The 18861-nt window shown below is 31.9% G+C and overlaps 3 protein-coding genes across 4 annotated transcripts; 2 read left to right on the top strand and 1 right to left on the bottom strand.

Moving 5' to 3' along the window:
• The first annotated feature begins 1511 nt into the window (after nt 1–1511).
• On the top strand, nt 1512–12087 carry LOC115891802 (short-chain specific acyl-CoA dehydrogenase, mitochondrial). Its single transcript, XM_030912394.1, has 8 exons — nt 1512–1771; nt 1830–2094; nt 2148–2268; nt 2324–2504; nt 4109–4269; nt 4321–4452; nt 9626–9819; nt 11820–12087. The coding sequence occupies exons 1-8, from the start codon at nt 1741–1743 to the stop codon at nt 11944–11946; spliced, it is 1212 nt and encodes a 403-aa protein (XP_030768254.1). The 5' UTR covers nt 1512–1740; the 3' UTR covers nt 11947–12087.
• A 1511-nt stretch (nt 12088–13598) lies between these two features.
• LOC115891726 (ubiquitin-conjugating enzyme E2 L3) lies at nt 13599–15879 on the bottom strand. Its single transcript, XM_030912302.1, has 4 exons — nt 15539–15879; nt 15267–15362; nt 14832–15018; nt 13599–14226 (listed from the first exon to the last, which is right to left on the bottom strand). Exons 1-4 carry the CDS (start codon nt 15563–15565, stop codon nt 14072–14074), a joined length of 465 nt encoding a protein of 154 aa, XP_030768162.1. The 5' UTR covers nt 15566–15879; the 3' UTR covers nt 13599–14071.
• A 285-nt stretch (nt 15880–16164) lies between these two features.
• On the top strand, nt 16165–17274 carry LOC115883800 (structure-specific endonuclease subunit slx1). Of its 2 annotated transcripts, none has more exons than XM_030902525.1 (4): nt 16165–16443; nt 16508–16559; nt 16626–16811; nt 16866–17274. In XM_030902525.1, exons 1-4 carry the CDS (start codon nt 16265–16267, stop codon nt 17247–17249), a joined length of 801 nt encoding a protein of 266 aa, XP_030758385.1. In that variant the 5' UTR covers nt 16165–16264; the 3' UTR covers nt 17250–17274. The 2 variants fall into 2 exon arrangements, with proteins under 2 accessions (XP_030758385.1, XP_030759067.1); XM_030903207.1 differs by having other exon boundaries at nt 16857–16989.
• The last annotated feature ends 1587 nt before the right edge of the window (nt 17275–18861 follow it).

Genomic DNA, 18861 nt, shown 5'->3' with positions numbered 1-18861 from the left:
GAGTATTTTGCTAGGCCAAATTTAAAAGTTTTGTTTTAACTACGGTTTATTTTTCTATTTTTACACTAAGATTTTGTACTTAAACATTTATTTACATTCCTTTTTAGCATCTGCTAGCATATACTATGTACAAATTTTATATAGTATAGCTTTAATTTTTAGATAAATATCAAAATCCCATCCGTCGAGAAGCTTGGGTGAAGTTTGTGTACAGGAGAAACTGGCAAGCTACATCAGGTAGTGTTCTATGCTCGAAACATTTTTCTGATAGCTGTTTTGACAGAACATCTCAATAAAATATCTCAAATAAATAATCATTTCCTAAGATTTCTAAATTTTAATGATTATCAAAATGTTAATTATGGTAAATCAGTAATCATGTTTAATTATTATTTTCCGCTTTTTTTTTAAATGTTAAGGTTATTATTGTTAGATACATGAATAACAAGGCAATTAGTTTAAGACATAGTAGCAACAAAACAGTGTTATTTAGTGAGCAATAAAATTTAATTTATTTAATGTGTATTATTTTTTTGTGTTTCCTCCTTAAATATACATTAGTATATAGTATATATACATCAGTATATAGCCATTAAAATTAATCTTGTAATTTATATTTTTGAAAAAATTGTAGGTTTTGTAGTTATTTTGATTAATTAATTTTTTATTTAAAAAAGTTGAGGTCGTTATATTGTGTAAAATAAAATTTTTCAAAGAAGTTTCTCTTGAGTTTCTGTAATCCGGCCCTGCTAATGCCGCCATATTGGTGCTGGCTTAAGCCACGCCTAGTGTTACCATTTTTCGCAAGCACTTTAAATCATATAATAATACGTATATGCTTTAAATGCTCATAGCGTCTCCCTGTATATAACCTCATTGGTTTGAGAGTTTGAGGGTGCAGCCCATAGTGCAGCCACACTATCCTAAAAACGGCGTATCGGCGTAACGACCTTGAATCGATTTCCAGTAATTCTATTGGCTGAAATTTTTGACAGATGAATTTGACAGATAAAATTTCTGACAGATGAATGTTTCAGCCAATAGAATTACTGGAAATATATTCAAGGTCATTACGCCGTTACGCCGATACGCCGTTTTTAGGATAGTGTGGCTGCACTCTCAAACCAAAGAGGTTATATACAGGGAGACGCTATGAGCATTTAAAGCATAGTTTTCATGTAGTTAATGAACGGGAAAAGACGTAGTTTTTGAAGAAAAACTAAACGTAGTTAATCAGGTAAATTACGTCTTAATTAACTACTTCCGAACCCTGGTTGCGACTCCATACTGCTAGCATAGCAAACACTATTTCTTCATATATAAAGTTAATACATATACGAATTGTAAATTAAAAACGACATAGTGAAGAACCGTTTGATCATAACAGTGATATTTTGTTTTAAAAAGATATATGAATCTAACTTCTTCTTCTTCTTGTTTCACGATGACCACGCGCCTTTCGACGGCCAGTCAGAGTCTAATACCTATATGAATCTAAGATTGCCCCAAGGATTGCCCTATAAAGGCCCTATATGACTATTATCACCTGCTATCTTCACACATATTTTGTTCTATTTCAAAAGGATACAAAAATAATATTGTAAAAAGTTCACCTTTGTACCTTTAATGTACCTTTAACCCTGTGCTTAAATTTAAATTGTTTTTTTGAATTTATAAACATATATTTGTAAGAAGTGTATTGCAGTTCCTCTGATTAGCTTAACAGCAGTATTAACCGAAATGGCTCTATTCAAAAGTACTTTAAATATAAGTAATTATTGATTATCTTGATATAAATACTAGAATAATAGATGTATTGTTTTTTACAGCAAAATTTATGAGCAGTAGAGGCATTGCGTCTTTATCGGCTTTATCGGATACACATCAGATGCTGCAGAAAACATGTAGGGATTTTGCCGAAGGCGAACTTAAACCTATAGCTGCTAAAATCGATAAAGAACATTTATACCCCGAAGAACAAATTAAGAAAATGGGAGAATTAGGACTGATGGGTATTACAGTTCCTGAAGAGTTAGGTGGTCCTGGATTAGACTATTTAGCTTATTCAATTGCAATGGAGGAAATATCTAGAGGGTAGATAGTAGCGAACAACATAGATGACCATTTTACATTTATATATAATGTAGGTGTGCAAGTGCGGGTGTTATAATGTCAGCTCATAATTCACTGTATCTCGGACCAATTCAGCAATGGGGTACTCAAGAACAAAAAGAAAAATGGGTTGCACCTTTTTCTACAGGTGAAAAGGTATTGAATTAATACACAACTAAAGTAGTGCTTGAGTTTGGCTACATTGTTATAGATTGGATGTTTTGCCTTATCTGAACCCGGTAATGGATCTGATGCAGGGGCTGCATCGACAACTGCTAAAACAGATGGAGATAATTTTGTATTGAACGGTGCTAAATCTTGGATTACAAATGGGTATGAAAGTCAAGGTGGTGTGCTTTTTGCTACTACAGATAAAAATCTTAAGCATAAAGGTAGATAGTTAATTTAAAATGGGCTTGGTGGCGCCTCTCACATGATGGGGAAGCTCCAAAGAGAACAACAATTTGTATTGAAATGCAATTTAGGGAGCATATGTGTAGGTTTAATTTAGAGCATTTTTCAAAATATATAGAGTTCTACAGGGTGTCCTCAAAAAAGGTTACACATCAAAGTTCTGTTTTTTGTAATTGAACACCATATATATTAGGTGATTTTCGGATTTTAGGAAAAAAATAAAGTTAAGTATTATTAGTGAAGCATATCACTAAAATGTAAGGTTTTTGACATACTTAACGTTTTCTGAAAATGAAAAACGAATTTTAAATTTCAATAAAAGATACCTAAATTGGAATTTACCCAATATAGCCTAATTTGTAGTTAGTAATAATCATTGTACTTTTGTCAAATTAAAACTTGACTTGAAAACTTGTACAGGGTGAGACAAAATTAATATTGAACATTAGTTACTTTTGTAAGCAAGTAACTCTTTTATTTTAAATGAAATACCCAGTATATTATTCTAATTTCAGTGGAGAATTTAATATATGTCTCTTCAAAATACTATTAAGGTTGCCTACCCTTCAGACGTCGATTGCCCTAGATATTTTCATTTTTATGATTTAGTCAAAGATTATTTATGTCAGTTGATCTTTAGCTTTTTTCGTTTTCCTGTTATTACCGATTCTGAACCGTCCTAGAACTGTGATGCGTATGCGCAGAGGGAAATATGAAGACATTATTTCATTCGCGCATGCGCTGCAGAGTTCTACGACGGTTCAGAATCGGTAATAACAGGAAAACGAAAAAAGCTTTTGTTATTTGATAAAATCTAGGTGGCTGTAATCTTAGATGCTGTGATATTCCTGACGTTACTTCAACATAGTTGTAAATTTAGTTTCAACTTTAACAACTAGTTATCATTTTTTTGCTAGTCGAAACGAAAAAAAATCTCAGATATTTGCCAAAAATGGAAACAAATGGAGAGATTTGATACAATATTTTACCAAATTGGTGGAATGCTTAAATTCTCTTAATTTAACTAGTTTCAATTTTTTATGGGAATATGTTAAAGATAGTGTTTCGAAAATACTGCAACTACTGTTGACATAATGAGAGAAAGGATTATGGCTGCATATCGAAGTACCGTATGATTGAATAAAAACGGCGTCAGCGATGGCTATGAAATGAAGATCGCTGTCATTTTATAGGTAAATTTATATGGGAAATGTCATCGATCGTCAGCATACGCGACCGACCATGTGAAATTGTTCATATAAACTCATGGTACTTGCTCGAAGGCGCGGACGCTCCGTCGCGGACCGTCCGCTCCATCTGAAAGCGCTCTTAGTCTTTAAGTATATTTGATTTTAGTCATATGCTTCTCTAATAAAACTCCCCTTTATTTTTCAGCTAGAATCCGAAAATCAATTAATATATAGGGTGTTCCATAAATGCTCTAATTTAACTTACATTTGCTCCTAAAATTTAATTTCAAAATTTCAATATAAATTGCCGTTCAGCTTGGAGACTCCGCGTCGTATGTGAGGCGCCACCCTGTATATTTCTTCAATTTGATTTTATTCGGGATACTTTTAAGGTATATCTGCTATAATCTTTCCTAAGCCTGTCGATGGCTTAGAATTAGGAAAAAAAGAAGATAAATTAGGAATTAGAGGTTCTTCAACCTGCGTCCTCGCATTTGACAATTGTAAAGTACCTAAAGAAAATTTGTTAGGAGAATATGGGCTTGGTTTTAAGGTATTAGTAATATATTTCTTAAATTATTGATTTAAATCTATGAAGTTATAGATTGCCATGATGGCTTTGGATGGGGGTCGCATAGGAATAGCATCGCAGGCTCTAGGTATCGCGCAAGCCTCTTTGGAAGTGGCTGCGGATTATGCTACGAAAAGATTAACATTTGGTAAACCAATAATTAAGGTAAAATTATTTTATTAAGTTATTAAGTTTCAGGTGATTTTGTTTGAAAATATTGAGGGATTTTATATAATTTTAAAAAAAAAATTGTGCGTGCACTATGTGCGCATATTTGTAGTGAAACTTCTTACTAACAGGTATTAAATTGAAAGATTTGAAGGACATGTTTGAATAAGTGTAGTTTGAAATGTTGAAAAAGTAATATATGAAAAAAAAAATTTTACCTGTTACAAATAGTTTTTTCAAGTTACAAGTAATTTTTTACACGTACCAAATAGTTTTTATGCGTAAAATATAGTTTTTTACGTGTAACAAATAGTTCTACACCGGTAAAATAAAATATTAATAAATAATTTGATTCACTTTCACAAAATTTCTTTTAAAATATCAATATTTTTTATATAAACACGTGGACTGCTCACAAATACACGTCGCATCACTACGTATTACCCTTGTATATGAATTTTTAAAGTAGCTCAACCTAAGACGTTTATGGATGTAAAGCACCAGATGGCGGGGCGTATTTCACAGTCTTTTACTACATAAAAATATTTTTTGTTACTCTGAATTTTGAAGCGACCAATAAAAACAGAGAAAATAAAAATCGATAATTTTCGTACTGTGCCAATTGGTTACTAATCGACCAGATACTTTTTGTCTATTAGATATGCTATAAAAGCTGGTAATTATACAATTCGACCATTGTAAATACCCGACAAATTTCGCAAGGCCGACGAGGCCGATGCTTTTCACTGATAAAAAAAAATGTTTCTTTAGATATTTTTTCTTTTTGAATGCACATTTTTAAAGTATTTTATATTCTTTGTCCGCTTGATCTATTATACTGGTTGCACGTATCGAGGTTCTGTTTCTTCTAGTTTTAAAAAATGTTCTTATTTCTTTGTAGTTGTAGTGGTTGTAGCGTAAAATTAGATTAATTTTATTAAGTTTAATTATAATGTTTAGTGTAGAATACCAGAAATAGTTTAGCAGTGTTTTTATAGTTTATTATTTTGCAGTTAAGTAGTAGGTGAAAGGATAATTTGGTTATTTTTTCTTTTTGTTTGATTAATTAGTAAGTTTGATAATTTTTTCAGTGTAGAAGTGGTTGAAGTAGTGAAGAAGTAATTGTGTAGTGTTTTTATAAGAGATTATATTAGTTTATTTTGTAGATGAGTAGTAGGTGAAGGTATTTGGGTATTTTTTCTTTTTGTTTTTCTTCTAATTGTAGTAATTCTATTAAGTATTGTGATAGATTACACTATATCTCTTCCTTCAACTTCGTTGAAAAGTGCGTTATCATATAATTTTGGTTTTCTGGTAGTAGAATATACGAAGTAAAAATCTGATCAAAGTTATTTTAAATTAAATTAATCGAGTTTTATTAATCAAATTAATCTAGCCAAATAATAATAATAGTTAGTTTCTAAATACTAAACAGGGTGAGTTTCCTACGATGTTCTCTATGGGTATCTCGGAAACTACTGGAGATAGAGTCGGTTAAATGGGGAAAAAATTGCAGTTTTGTGGGGTCATAAATATGCGCCCTTCGGATTTTTCGGAGAAATTCAAGGCTTACTAGATATTTCGAAAAAAAAATTTTTGGCTATTTTAAAACTTTGTCTCTAATTCCATTATAATCTACCGTATGATCGAATAAAAACGGCGTCAACGATGGCTATGAAATGAAGATCGCTGTCATTTTATATCTATGTAAAATTATATGGGAAATATCATCGATCGTCATTTCATAGCCGTTTTTATGCGATCATACGGTATTTTAGACAAAAACTTTTCAGATAAAAGTTGTAGATAATCACATACCTAATGAGTTTGTGTTTTCTGTTTTTTTTGTAAAGCCTGTCATTTTTGACATATGACACAAACATTATGTTTTTTTTTAAATGGAAACCATAGTTGGCCATGACTTCATAAATAGCGCCATTTTTTAAGCTTTTCAGCGATATAGGTATAATATGTTTTTTTCGAAAAATTACAAGTTATAGCCAATTCTTTTCTTTCTTGGCTAATTTCCATACCAATAATACCATGCCAATTAGTTGGCATCAAAAATGTAAAAAGTTTCATGTTTTCAAAAAAATATCATAAAATTCGTAAAGCACTCAATTTAGAATAAAATAATCTAAGAATGAAATGATTCTTTTATAAACCTGCATTAAATCAAATTAAAATAGGTATGTAACTTTTTTTTAAATATTAATTAACAGCAATTAGCATTATCATAAATTATAAATAATGTACCAACATATCGAAATAATAATTTCTTTGTTAATACGGTTTAGAATTCTTAAAATAACAGGCAAAAATAATCCACGATTTACAATAAAATAAAAGTTTCGTTTAAATTTCTTAATCAGCTGATCACTATTAAAGTTCGCAGAAATCGCTATATTATTACATTACTCTGAGGAAAATAACGAAAATAATCGATATTTTTGACTCCGCCCCGAAAGGTTCACGATTTGTCCTCCAGTTGGCAGCACATTTTGTCTAGTCGGTTGGGCAACTTTAAGAATATATAAACAAGGGTATTACTAAGCTCTAGGCTGTGTCTGGCTAGCTTGTGTGACACGGCCTTGAATTTTTACTCCCAGCGCGCGTCCTTACCACTTTTCATCTCGCTAGTTCGTGTATCACGGCCTTGAAAGTTTCACTTCAAAATATTCTATTTGGCAATTGCCTAAAATTTTATTTGTTTATATAAAGTGAACCAAAGTCGTAATATACACTTTAAACACAGTAGGCACAATGAAATTGCTAATAGGTCTACTTCATTTTTAATACAAATTAAATTATGAATTTTCACTTTTCTTTCGCATCCTATACAGGGTGTTCCTTAATGCGGCTACCTCTCGCATGCGTCGGCTACCGTGAGCGTCGGCTACCTCTCGCATGCACTTGTGATGTGTGTCATCAGTGTTTCACAAGTACATGGGACCTACTGTTTATCGTCGAATCCGAACGGCACTATTTGAGAGGCTGTATAAGGCACATATACTCAAGGTTGTTTGCCGTTGCCTTCCTTGAGGTGGCGGCTCGTTGGTCGCTCTATTTAGATAAATAAATATTTTTATTTAAATAAATAAAGCGACCGTACTGGCTGGGGATCGAACCCAGTACCTTCCGCTCCGCAGATCGACACACTACCGCTGGAGCTACGACCGGCCACTAATTCCAATGACTTGCTAATATTTAAAGAGGTGAATCTTGGATCTATTCTAAGAAAATTACTTTATATGAATTTATATCCTAAACACCTTATTTTTTGAGACACAGGGTGGTGAATTTCTTTAATTCTACCCCGAACTACACGGACCCCCTTGGTCTTGGTATTCCCTTGGTATTCCAGTTAATAAGTAGTCTGGGTCTTGCAGGGTCTTGTTCTTCCTTCAAGACTTTTGCAAGTCTTTCATTTTTTAAATATATTTTTATTAGGGGTTTCTACATTGAAAACCTCTAAGTAAATGTAGAATGTTATGTTACAAGATAAAGGCATTGGCATAAAAATAAATGGCGTCCCAATTAACAACCTTAGGTATGCAGACGACACTGCGATTATCGCTGACAATCTTGAGGTTCTTTAAGAACTTCTAGACGACATAGTTCGGAAAGGAGATCCATTGGGCATTAGAATAAACACGGCAAAAACGAATATAGTCGTTAGTAGGAGAAATATTCCATCACCCAACATACGAGTATACGGACAATGCGTAGACACGGTAAATAAGTTCAAATACCTGGGATCCAGGCTAACATCGGACCTTAAGCCCGACTTAGAAGTTACATAGCGTATAGAACAGGCTAGATCAATGTTTAACAAAATGAGAAACCTCGGCTGGTAGGGAGACATGGACTATTAAAATGAACACCATGAGACGGTTGGAAGCTTTTGAAATGTGGATCTACAGAAGACTCTTGAAAATACCCTGGACAGATCATGTACGCAATGAAGAGGTTCTTGGGAGGCTTAACAAGGACAGGAAATTACTTGCAAATATAAAAAAATTGGTCAAGTGCGAGTCGGACTCGCGCACGAAGGGTTCTGTACCATTCATTATTTATACAACATTAGACACTATATTATTATAAACTTTTTTCCGATTTAGCTGAAATTTTGAATGCGCGAATAAGTAATTTAAAAAATAAATGAAGAAACACATTACTAAAAATTATTAATCAATAATAAATATGTAAAAAGTAAATTAAAAAATTATTAAAAAAAATTATTTTAATTGATTAAAAAAAAGTCGCCTTGACTAGGATTCGAACCTGCCTTACTACGGCTCCAACGTCATAACAGCGTAAAGTCCTAACGCTTTAAGCCACGCGGCCACCGAGGACTTGAACGATTCTATGTAAAATTCTTACTTAAAAGATAATGTTTAGTGAAAGTCCTTTTTTATTTATAAACATTTATTTACTTCTGTTTTTAGTATTTGTTCTTATAGCGGCAACATAGATACATTATCAGTAAAAATTTCAACTGTCTAGCTATAACGGTTCATAAGATAGACCTTTGTGACAGACGGACGGACGGACAGCGAAGTCTTAGTAATAGGATTCCCGTTTTTACCCTTTGGGTACGGAACCCTAAAAACGAAAGACAGCATACCTGGGTCACGTCATGCGCAATAGCAGAGCAAAGCTTCTGAAGTTGATTATAGAAGGAAAGGTAGAAGGCAGAAGAGGACTTGGGAGACGCAAGCACTCTTGGTTGAAAAACTTACTGGACTGGACTGAACTCACACGAACTGTTTCGAGCTGCACAGGACAGACAGTGTTTCGCCGCTATTGTAGCCAACCTTCATTAGAAGATGGTACTATAAGAAGAAGAAGAAGAATATTTTGGAGGGGGCTTAATCACCGCGACCTTACAGATCTTGTTGTGTGTTCCCCTTTATCGAGTTTTAGCGGGTTATAACTCATCATAGAGTCTCAGGGCTTTCATATAAGCCAGTATCCGAAACGGCTTCACAGAGGCCACCTTTAAGTAAACAGTATTTTTAGTAATTTAACTGGTCGGCTTTGGTCTTGCAGTTCAAACGCTAGTCTGGGTCTTGCTTTTTTTGCAAGATCAAGACCAAGACCACAAGACCAAAAAAATTGTTGTAATTACAAAGTTTCAATTATTTCATAGAATTTAATTCTTTTAAAGCATCAAACCATTCAAAATAAGTTAGCTGATATGGCACTGCAACTCGAATCGGCAAGGCTGCTGACTTGGAGGGCGGCCTGGTTGAAAGACAGCCACAAACCTTATACCAAAGAAGCTGCAATGGCTAAATTGGCTGCCAGTGAAGCAGCTACTTTTTTGAGCCACCAATGTATACAAATATTAGGCGGTATGGGGTAAGTTATTCAAGAAACGTTATTAAGAAGTTAGTCAAGTACGCCTTCTGATGTTTTTGATAAGGTGATGCTAATTTTTTGCACTTGCAGAGGATAGATTCGGAATTATAATTATTTAACTTCCTTGCAACTTTTGTTTATTTTCCTTTGAATAAAAAGATTAATGAAGGAGTATAATGCTATCCATGTAGTCATGCATGGTAATATACATAATCGTCTATAGTAGTAATATACATAATCGCGCTTACGAGAATATTGATTATTTTCTTAAGACAAGTAGGAGAAGCACTGCATATAAATCACACGGCAGGCCGACTCGCTTTGGCTACGCGCATATCCTTGCGCACGCCGCCATTATGGGTGCCAGCAACAGAAATTAACCAGTGTCGTAGTCAGTCGTAGTTTTTGTCATCGACAACATACAGTTACGGCAGCTTTGAGTCAGTAGCGTGCGGCTTAATTTATTTCATTCTTTTCGTGAGTGATACATTTTTTTTTAGTTTTCATTTCTTGTGTGTTATATTTTATTTTTGTCACTATTATAAAATAAGTTGAACTTGATATTCATATCATCAATACATAGAACACAATATCGATTAAGTTCATCCGGTTCATCGAAACTTTCAATTTTGCTTTTTAGAGTCTCAAATACACTAAGATTTTTTAATCCAGATTTGATATCGATGTCATATATTCATTTTCTTAGTGGCTCTAGGTCTCTGGACGTGGAAGGCAGAATGGATTTGTCAAGAGCGTCTTGTATATTTTTGGCCGGGAAAAGTATATCGCCAGACATTTATATTTAAATTCATCAGTTTCTTCCTTTAGCTGATTTGTTAATTAGAGCGAAATTTGAATATTAACAAAATTTGCTACGTCCATTGATGGACATAATTTGTACGTAGCCTCTTTATATTGTTCAACAGATATATTATTCGGTATTCTTTTAACTCTTGTTTGTAACTCCTGGCATGTTTTTTAATTTTAATTGTCTATTCTCTACAGTTAAATGTTTAATTGATTTTATCATTTTTACTTTTCGAGGAGTATGCGCGGTTTACGATTCATTTGTTTAGATAAAAGTATTGTGTAAATAAAATTCAGTTTCTGTCAATTACAGTATTTTTTTAATACCACCCTGTCTATCAATAGTTTATTTTCTGGGAAATTTTTTGATACGTTTTAATCCGGCCCTGACTCGGCACCCATAATGGTGTTTTCAAGGTCAAATTTTATAAAACTTAAACAATGGAATCTGGGCAGAGTTAAGCCGGAGTCTCATGCATCCGAAATCCGATGGTACGACATCCGAAATTTGAAGTTATCGTGTGAAATAAAAAAAGCCTGTCACATACATCCGAAAGTTCGTTCCGAAATTTGACAGTTTTAACATTTTTCTGCTGCGCTGAATAGAGATTCATGTCATGTTTTATTAGAGAAACACTTATAAAAACAACTTCCTCGCCAAATATCCCGAAATTGCCCACTTCCCACTAAACTTGTTTTTAAAAACAAATGTTTTCAAAAAAAGTGAGGTTAAAAAACACGATATCGTACAAAAGTTAAACAAAATTTAACTTTATACGACGTCGGATGATTAGTTAAAATTATCGGATAAAAATTGTTGTCAAAATATTTCGACCAATAGGAGCACCGTCGGATCGTCGTGTCATCGGATTTCGGATGCATGAGACTCCGGCTTTAGCCTGCCGTGTGATTTATATGTCGTGGGAGAAGTACGAACGGCATTTCCTTAAGTTCTCAAGGTTAATTTCTTAGGGTAGGGTGAGGTTAGGACTAATACTCGAAGTATGAACGCACCATAAAGTGAACAGGCAACTTAATTGCGGCAAAGTAAAATTGTTGCGACTTTTCTTGTATGCAGGTGAACTTGCCAACTGTAAAACGGTCTTGAGATTGTTATAAGTTAGGAAATTTTGAAGCAAGTTTTTGAAGCTGTTTAGGGAATTTGCAATTCATTTGGCAACCCTGTTTTACAGGTACGTCACTGACATGCCTGCCGAACGACATTACCGAGATGCTCGGATAACAGAAATTTATGAAGGAACGTCAGAGATTCAAAGGTTGGTAATCGCTGGTCATTTGATTAAGGAAATGGGACTGTAAACTGTATATATATTGTATATATTATTACAAGCTTAAGTTTTATATGTGGCCAAATTAGTATAGTAGTTATATTTATATTTAAACTTTTTACTATTTACAAAAATATTTTTTATACCTAAATATAAATTTTTTCTCTTCTTATTCCTATTTTTTTTTACTACCTATTATGTTATAAAATGTTTCACGCATATAATTAAGAATTCTATTTCATTAAAGTTGAACTAATTTGACAGCTATGCTGAAGTAACGCCAGGAATACCACAGCCACCTAGATTTATCAAATAATAAAGATCTACCGACACTAAATCATAAAAATGAAAATATCTAGGAAAATCTTTGTTTGAGGAGTAGGCAACCTTAATAGTATTTTGAAGAGACATGAACTCACCATTGAATATCGGAATAATATACTGGGTGTTCCATTTAAAATAAAAGAGTAACTTGCTTTTAAAGGTGACCGATCAATATTAATTTTGCCTCACCCTGTATAACTTTTTGAGTCAAGTTTTAATTTGATTTAAAGAAAGTACAGTTAATAATTAATTACATATTAGGTTATACAAGGTAAATTCCAATTTAGGTGGCTTTTATTAAAATTTAAAAATTGTTTTCAGAAAATGTTAAATATTACAGTTGGGGGTTAGAACCTTTGGTGTTACACAGCAAAATAAAACACCAAATTACTACAATACACCAAAACACTTTTCTTTGGCACTGGACGCTCGTTTCGCTAACTGTTTTAGCACCATCAGCAGATGATTAAAAACTAAACTAATATCTACAAATCGAGCATTTTTAAGTGGAGAAAGATAGGTTAAAATATATTTCAATACTGTTTGATAGAGAGTTATCCCGTGGTTTAAAAAGAATTTTTAAGAATGTCAATTATAAACTTGTGTATAGTGCTAATAATTAGGTAATCCTAAAGATAAAACACCTCCACTGGAAAGGTCGGGTATTTATGAGATTTCATGTAAATATTGTAATCAGAAATATATTGGGCAAACTAGAAGATCAATATTAAGTAGATTTAAAGAAAAATATGGCTCAGATATGGTAGACCGGATAAATCTTGCGTTGCTTAACATATTGTTGATAAATATCATTGGATAGATACTAATATTATTTAAAATTAATTAAATAAGTATCATATTACAGGCAATTAGGTGCATATGAGAGATGAACCAAACCATATTAGCATCTTCAGCAGATGAATAAAACTTGAGTTTTAATGGTTAGCGAAACGCCCGTCCAGTGTAAAAGTAGAAGTGTTTTGGTGTATTGTGGTGATTTAGTGTTTTATTTAAATGTTAAATAGGTATGTCAAAAACCGTACATTTTAGTCATATACTTCTCTAATGAAATTCACTTTTATTTTTCTCTTAGAATCCGCAAACGAATTAATATATGGGGTGTTCCATTAAAAAAACACAACTTTGATGTGTAACTTTTTTTAGAGACACCCTGTAGAACTCTCTAGCCTCCGCGTCGTATGAGAGGCGCCACCCTGTGTTATTTACAGTGATAACTAATAAATATTCGAATTTTTTATATAATTTATTGTCAATCAAATGATCAAAATCAACATAGCCAACTAATATTTCATTGTTGATCACTTCATACTTTCTGTTAACAAAAATCTGCAAATCTTGATTTAAATATATTTTATTAAACAACCATTACAATTTACAACATTCTGAGAGACATCCTTTAAAAACTAAAGTAACGTTTCTATGTTTATATAAATATAGCGTCGTTATGAAAATTTAGCGCTTATAAAAAAGGACACCGAAATTTAGGAATAGCTTTGTATAAAGTACAAACTTAAAAATATTTAAAATGCTTTGTTACTGAAACTAAAAAGTGTATAAAAAGATTTTAATTTACAAGTTATCGGCAGACTGAATCCTAGAGAACAACAAAAGAATAGTTTAGGTATCTGTTTAAAGCTTTTAAAAAATTGGCTTTGTTACAAAATGCCTTTTTTTTACAAATATAAGAAGAAATATTAGGTAACCTAGTTATCAGTCCGCCATAGTAATTTACGAAGTTTTTAGGCGAGTTCAGATTTTGTTTCATCTCATCAACATCTGTAAGAATCGGTCTAAATGATAAATATGTCTTTTTAATCCGTTGGTCTTTTTTCACTGTGTTTTTTCGTATATTCTTCTGCGTTTTTTGTAAATTTCTTCTTATCCTTTAAATATTCTTCCGCCAGGTCTGCTCTAAGGGGGTGTTCGGGTTCGGGGTCATTTACAAGTGCTACGAGTGCTTGAATAACTGAAATAATAATACAGGGTCGCTTTAATTTTTTTTTTGGTTTTAATAGAACCCCCCGTATATTATTGCATATTTCAATTCTTCCTTCAATTCTAAGCAAAAATCGAAATACACACAATGTACCTTAAAGCAACTGTTTCCGAGTTATTGACTTTTGAAAATATCACTTAAACAATAATTATTTGATTTAATTAATTTCGATGTGTTTGGTTTGATTTAATGATGCCATTTTGAAGAAACTGTGATACTATTGTAATGAGTTTTTAAATTCCTCTTAGCTACTAGTAAATTTAAGTATACAGGGTCAGTCATAAAGTTGTGTCACATCAAACTTTATTTTATTTAAACGTAACCCCCTGTATATTATTGCACATTTCAATTCTTCCTTCAATTTTAAACAATAATCATAATACACAATGTACATAAATAAATAATTTCCAGACTTACTACTACTACTCTTATTTTATACATTTACAAAAATGCTAACTTGAGAACTAATGTCAAATATTATTAAGTATCACAGTTTCGGCATAATGGGACCCTTTAAATAATTAATTAACCATTAATATAAACAAATTAATATATTTCTTTATTATTTAACTTACCTTGATCAGTTTTAGTTGCGGGTTTCCAATTTTCAGCGCTGATAATCGGCAAACACACTTGTCCTTTTTCATCAATATTAGGATGATATATTTTCGTTTTGAAATTAATTTTAGGTGGTTTAAAAGGATATTCTGCCGGAAAATTTATTTCTATTTTAAAAGCTCCTTTGTTATAAGGCGGACTATCCTACAAAAATTATCTAATCTATAAATAGTGTAATTTCTATTTTTAGTCTATAATTCAATTTCCCCTTTGGTTAAATTTAACTTCCTTGAAAAAACATATTAGGAAATTGAGTCGTGTGAAGAGGTTGAAGCTTAAAACATTATAAAACAAATGGTAGAATTAAAATTTCACATTTTAGATCAGTTTGAATATGTAAATGAAGAATGCATTTCAATCACCTAGTATATTTGGTATTGATATATACTTACTGGTACAATAAGACCTTGCCATGTTAATATATTCGTTTCATCAACTTGAATGTCTCGGAACGACTTTAGTCCCGAGTTTCGTATGTCTCCTAGTTCCTAAAAAATATTTAAAATGATGAACTAACCATTTATATATTGTAAGTGGGAATGTCTAATATTTATTTAGTTTTATAAACAATGTTAACCTTGGCTTAATATACAGCAAAGTAATGTTTGATAACTAAATTAAACTTTAAAAAACAAATAATATGAAATTGTAATGAAAAACTTACCTTCTGCAACCTTCTAGTGGCTGCCATTTTGTTTATATTTTAGCAAGTCACTTTTTACCGATATAATTATATATTTTATAAAAATCTAATAAACGCACTAATTTAATTTATAAATGTTCAACTAAAGCATTCAAAAACACTTGAATTTTCTTTAGAAAGATCTCATAATGTTCAATGCCTCTTTTTTTCTTCTAAACTTTCCCGTCATATCTGTCAAAATTCTGTCCACAGATTCTGTCAGTAACGTTTATTTATAGTACAAAATGAAAACTACTGCCCAAAATAAAAGTGTGTCATCCTTGAAGATGTCCACCCACAGAAGATATCATATACGCTATATAAACACCTTTTATAGATAAACAAGAATGATAACAACCCTGGCAGCGGTGCTATTTTTGACATCTTGTTGACATCCTTTGCAACTTTCCGTAAACAGTTTCTCGGAGATGCGAGTGATATTTGAAGATTGAGAGGTCAAGAATAGGTAGCCAGCAGCCAGTACTTTTTTGTAATTTGTACTTTTGTATCTAACCCTTTATGATAATTTATATATGATTCACATAGAATTAAAAATCTATGGTATGATGTCACTTGCCACCTAATTGTCATTATTGTCAAAACTTTCTGTTAATTTATTTGTTTTAAACAATGACGTTTTAAATTTATATTTTTTATTTTACCATTTAAAGATTTGTTAATAAATATTAGCAGTTAAAGACAAACTAAATGGAACATTTTCATCCAGTAGAGCAGTTTTATGGTGTTTATTTATTGTATTGCTTAAATCCTAAATATACTGGACGAGTTTACATTGGTTACACAGTTGATCCCAATCGTAGAATAAAGCAGCACAACAAAGGAAAGAAATTTGGAGGTGCTTGGAAAACTAGTAGTAAAGGCCCTTGGTAGATATTTATGCAAATATATGTTAAATATTTTTTGTTTGTGTTCATATATTGATCGTTTTAGGACTATGGTAATGATTATCCATGGGTTCCCAAACGATATATCAGCCTTAAGAGTAAGCAAATGTATGTAATATGTTTAAACTATGAAAATTATTGTTTTATATGTTCTTTTTATTTAGTTCGAATGGGCATGGCAGCATCCACATGTATCAAGAAGGCTTCATGGTGTAACAAAGAAAAAACCTAGAGAAAAAGTTTATGATTTTCACTTAAGAGTTCTAGCAGAGATGTTGCAAGTTGGCCCTTGGAACAGACTACCATTAACAATACGTTGGTTAAATGATGAGTTTGTTCGAGATTTTCCTGTAAGTTTATCAGTAAAGTTGTCTTATATTTATTTAGTTCTATAGATATTTTAGAATAATAAATGCCCGCCTCTGCATATGCCAATTTGTTATGGTCCTGTGATTAGTAAAAAAACAACAAAATCTGCAGAAAAGTTATATCATTCTCAGTCATTTGATGACAGTATATGTTACAGTTGTTCCGCGTTCATTGAGCCATCTAAAAGAATGACATGTTTGAGTAGTTCATGTGATTTAATTTGCCATATCAACTGTATGGCGAAGTTTTTTTTGTCTAAAGGAGAATATGTACCTATCGAAGGAACATGTCCAAAGTGTAAAAGTCAGTTTTTGTGGGGTGATGTAGTCAGAAAGTTTAAAGGTTGTTATAACAATGAAGATGTTCAAATTAATATTGAAGAAGGGAATGATTTTTATGGTTCTGATGAAGAAGACTGATTGTTTTAAGATTTTATTTTTATTTTCTTATTATATAAATTATAAATAAATAAAAAAGAAGTATTTTTTTTGTTTTATTTTTGATATTTACATCTTAACACAGATCTTAAGTTTAAAATAAATATATATTTTTAAATAATTACTAGCTAATCAATAAATACCTAAACATAAATACATGGCAATAGCAATTACTTTTTGGTAAACAAAATACACTACATAAAATTCTTTATTTGTCTGTGGTTTGAATTGAATTTTGTAATTAAAGTCCTGAAATCTACATAAGAATAGTCAAAAAATGCAGCAAAAGTCGCTTATTCCTATACAAAATTCACTACAAATTACGTTACTGCAGCAAAATCCATCTTATATTTGCTTTTTATTGTCATTATTGTTGCAAATCTCGCATTTTTTCATAGGTTTTTTACACAGGTATAATATTTTTAACGTCTTATCCATTTCAAATCCTTATCTAATTTTAATAAAATAGCATATCTAAAAAATCAATTTAGGATGCAAATATCTTGCTGTAGCAAAATCCCCAATATGCGTCATGCTGCAACAAAACCCGCCTTATCCGAATAATTTTTGTGTTTTTTCTCTTTAAAAATTAAATATTAATTTTTATTCCTAGAAAAACGAGATACAAAACAATGATTCCATTCAATTATTGATACGTTTTTTTTGTAAAATAACGCATCCAACATTTGCTAAAACAATTTTATTATTGCATATAAATATTATCTCGAAACAACGTTTTTGGGATAAGACGGGTATTGTAACTTGACCAAACTTGACGCCTAGTGATTATACATAGAAAACAAACACTTTGATCATATTTTTTTTAATATGTATTGTACCGTATGATCGAAAAAAAAACTGCGTCCAGTTGGCTTGGAATTGACGATCGATGACATTCCACATATAATCTATACTAATATATAAAATCCTGACTGACATACTGATTAATCACGATCCTGCTCAAACCACTCAACGTAAGCTCAATTTTCGCATACAGATTGATTCTAGGGTGTAGAGGTTCGATAAGAAGGGATTTTTCGAAATTCCAGTTCCAAGAGGGTGAAACCACCCCTCAAATATTACAATATTTTTAATTTAAAAAACGGTCAAGTTTCCGAAAAAACGCTTAAACACGTATATTTTATTTTGTTTTTTTACATATTTTAAGATTTTTTAAAAATGTATACAGGGTGTTTTAAAAAATCTGGTCATTGATTAATCACGATCCTGCTTAAAGCGCATGACGTAAAAAGCTGATTTTTGGAAAACAGATTGACTTTAGAGTGTAGAGGTTCGATAAGAAGGGATTTTTCGAAACTCGAATTCTAAGTAGGTGAAACTATCCCTCAAATATTAAAATATTTTTTATTTAAAAACCGGTGAGTTTTTCGGAATAACTCTTAAACACGTATATTTTATTTTGTTGTTTTACATATTTTAAGATTTTTTATAAATTTATACAGGGTGTTTCATAAAATATGACCGTTGAGTAATCACGATTCTGCTTAAACTGCTTGACGTTTAAAGCTGATTTTTGGCAAACGGATTGACTGTGGGGTGTAGAGGTTCGATAAGGAGGGGTTTCTCGAATCTC

The sequence above is a fragment of the Sitophilus oryzae genome, unplaced genomic scaffold (assembly GCF_002938485.1).
Source record: "Sitophilus oryzae breed Bouriz unplaced genomic scaffold, Soryzae_2.0 scaffold_1000_pilon_pilon, whole genome shotgun sequence".
Taxonomy (NCBI): domain Eukaryota; kingdom Metazoa; phylum Arthropoda; class Insecta; order Coleoptera; family Curculionidae; genus Sitophilus; species Sitophilus oryzae.
The sequence above is the reverse complement of the archived record's forward strand: the minus strand, read 5'-3'. Positions and strand labels throughout refer to the sequence as shown.

Coding starts and splice junctions, on each gene's coding strand:
- LOC115891802 (XM_030912394.1), top strand. CDS start 1,741: ATGGCTCTATTCAAAAGTACTTTAAATATAA. Junction 2,505..4,108: donor TAAAAATCTTAAGCATAAAG/GTAGATAGTTAA, acceptor GATACTTTTAAG/GTATATCTGCTATAATCTTT. Junction 4,270..4,320: donor AATATGGGCTTGGTTTTAAG/GTATTAGTAATA, acceptor ATGAAGTTATAG/ATTGCCATGATGGCTTTGGA.
- LOC115891726 (XM_030912302.1), bottom strand. CDS start 15,565: ATGGCAGCCACTAGAAGGTTGCAGAAG. Junction 15,363..15,538: donor CCACTAGAAGGTTGCAGAAG/GTAAGTTTTTCA, acceptor AATATTTTTTAG/GAACTAGGAGACATACGAAA. Junction 15,019..15,266: donor GGCAAGGTCTTATTGTACCA/GTAAGTATATAT, acceptor TAATTTTTGTAG/GATAGTCCGCCTTATAACAA.
- LOC115883800 (XM_030902525.1), top strand. CDS start 16,265: ATGGAACATTTTCATCCAGTAGAGCAGTTTTATGGTGTTTATTTATTG. Junction 16,560..16,625: donor ACGATATATCAGCCTTAAGA/GTAAGCAAATGT, acceptor CTTTTTATTTAG/TTCGAATGGGCATGGCAGCA. Junction 16,812..16,865: donor AGTTTGTTCGAGATTTTCCT/GTAAGTTTATCA, acceptor TAGATATTTTAG/AATAATAAATGCCCGCCTCT.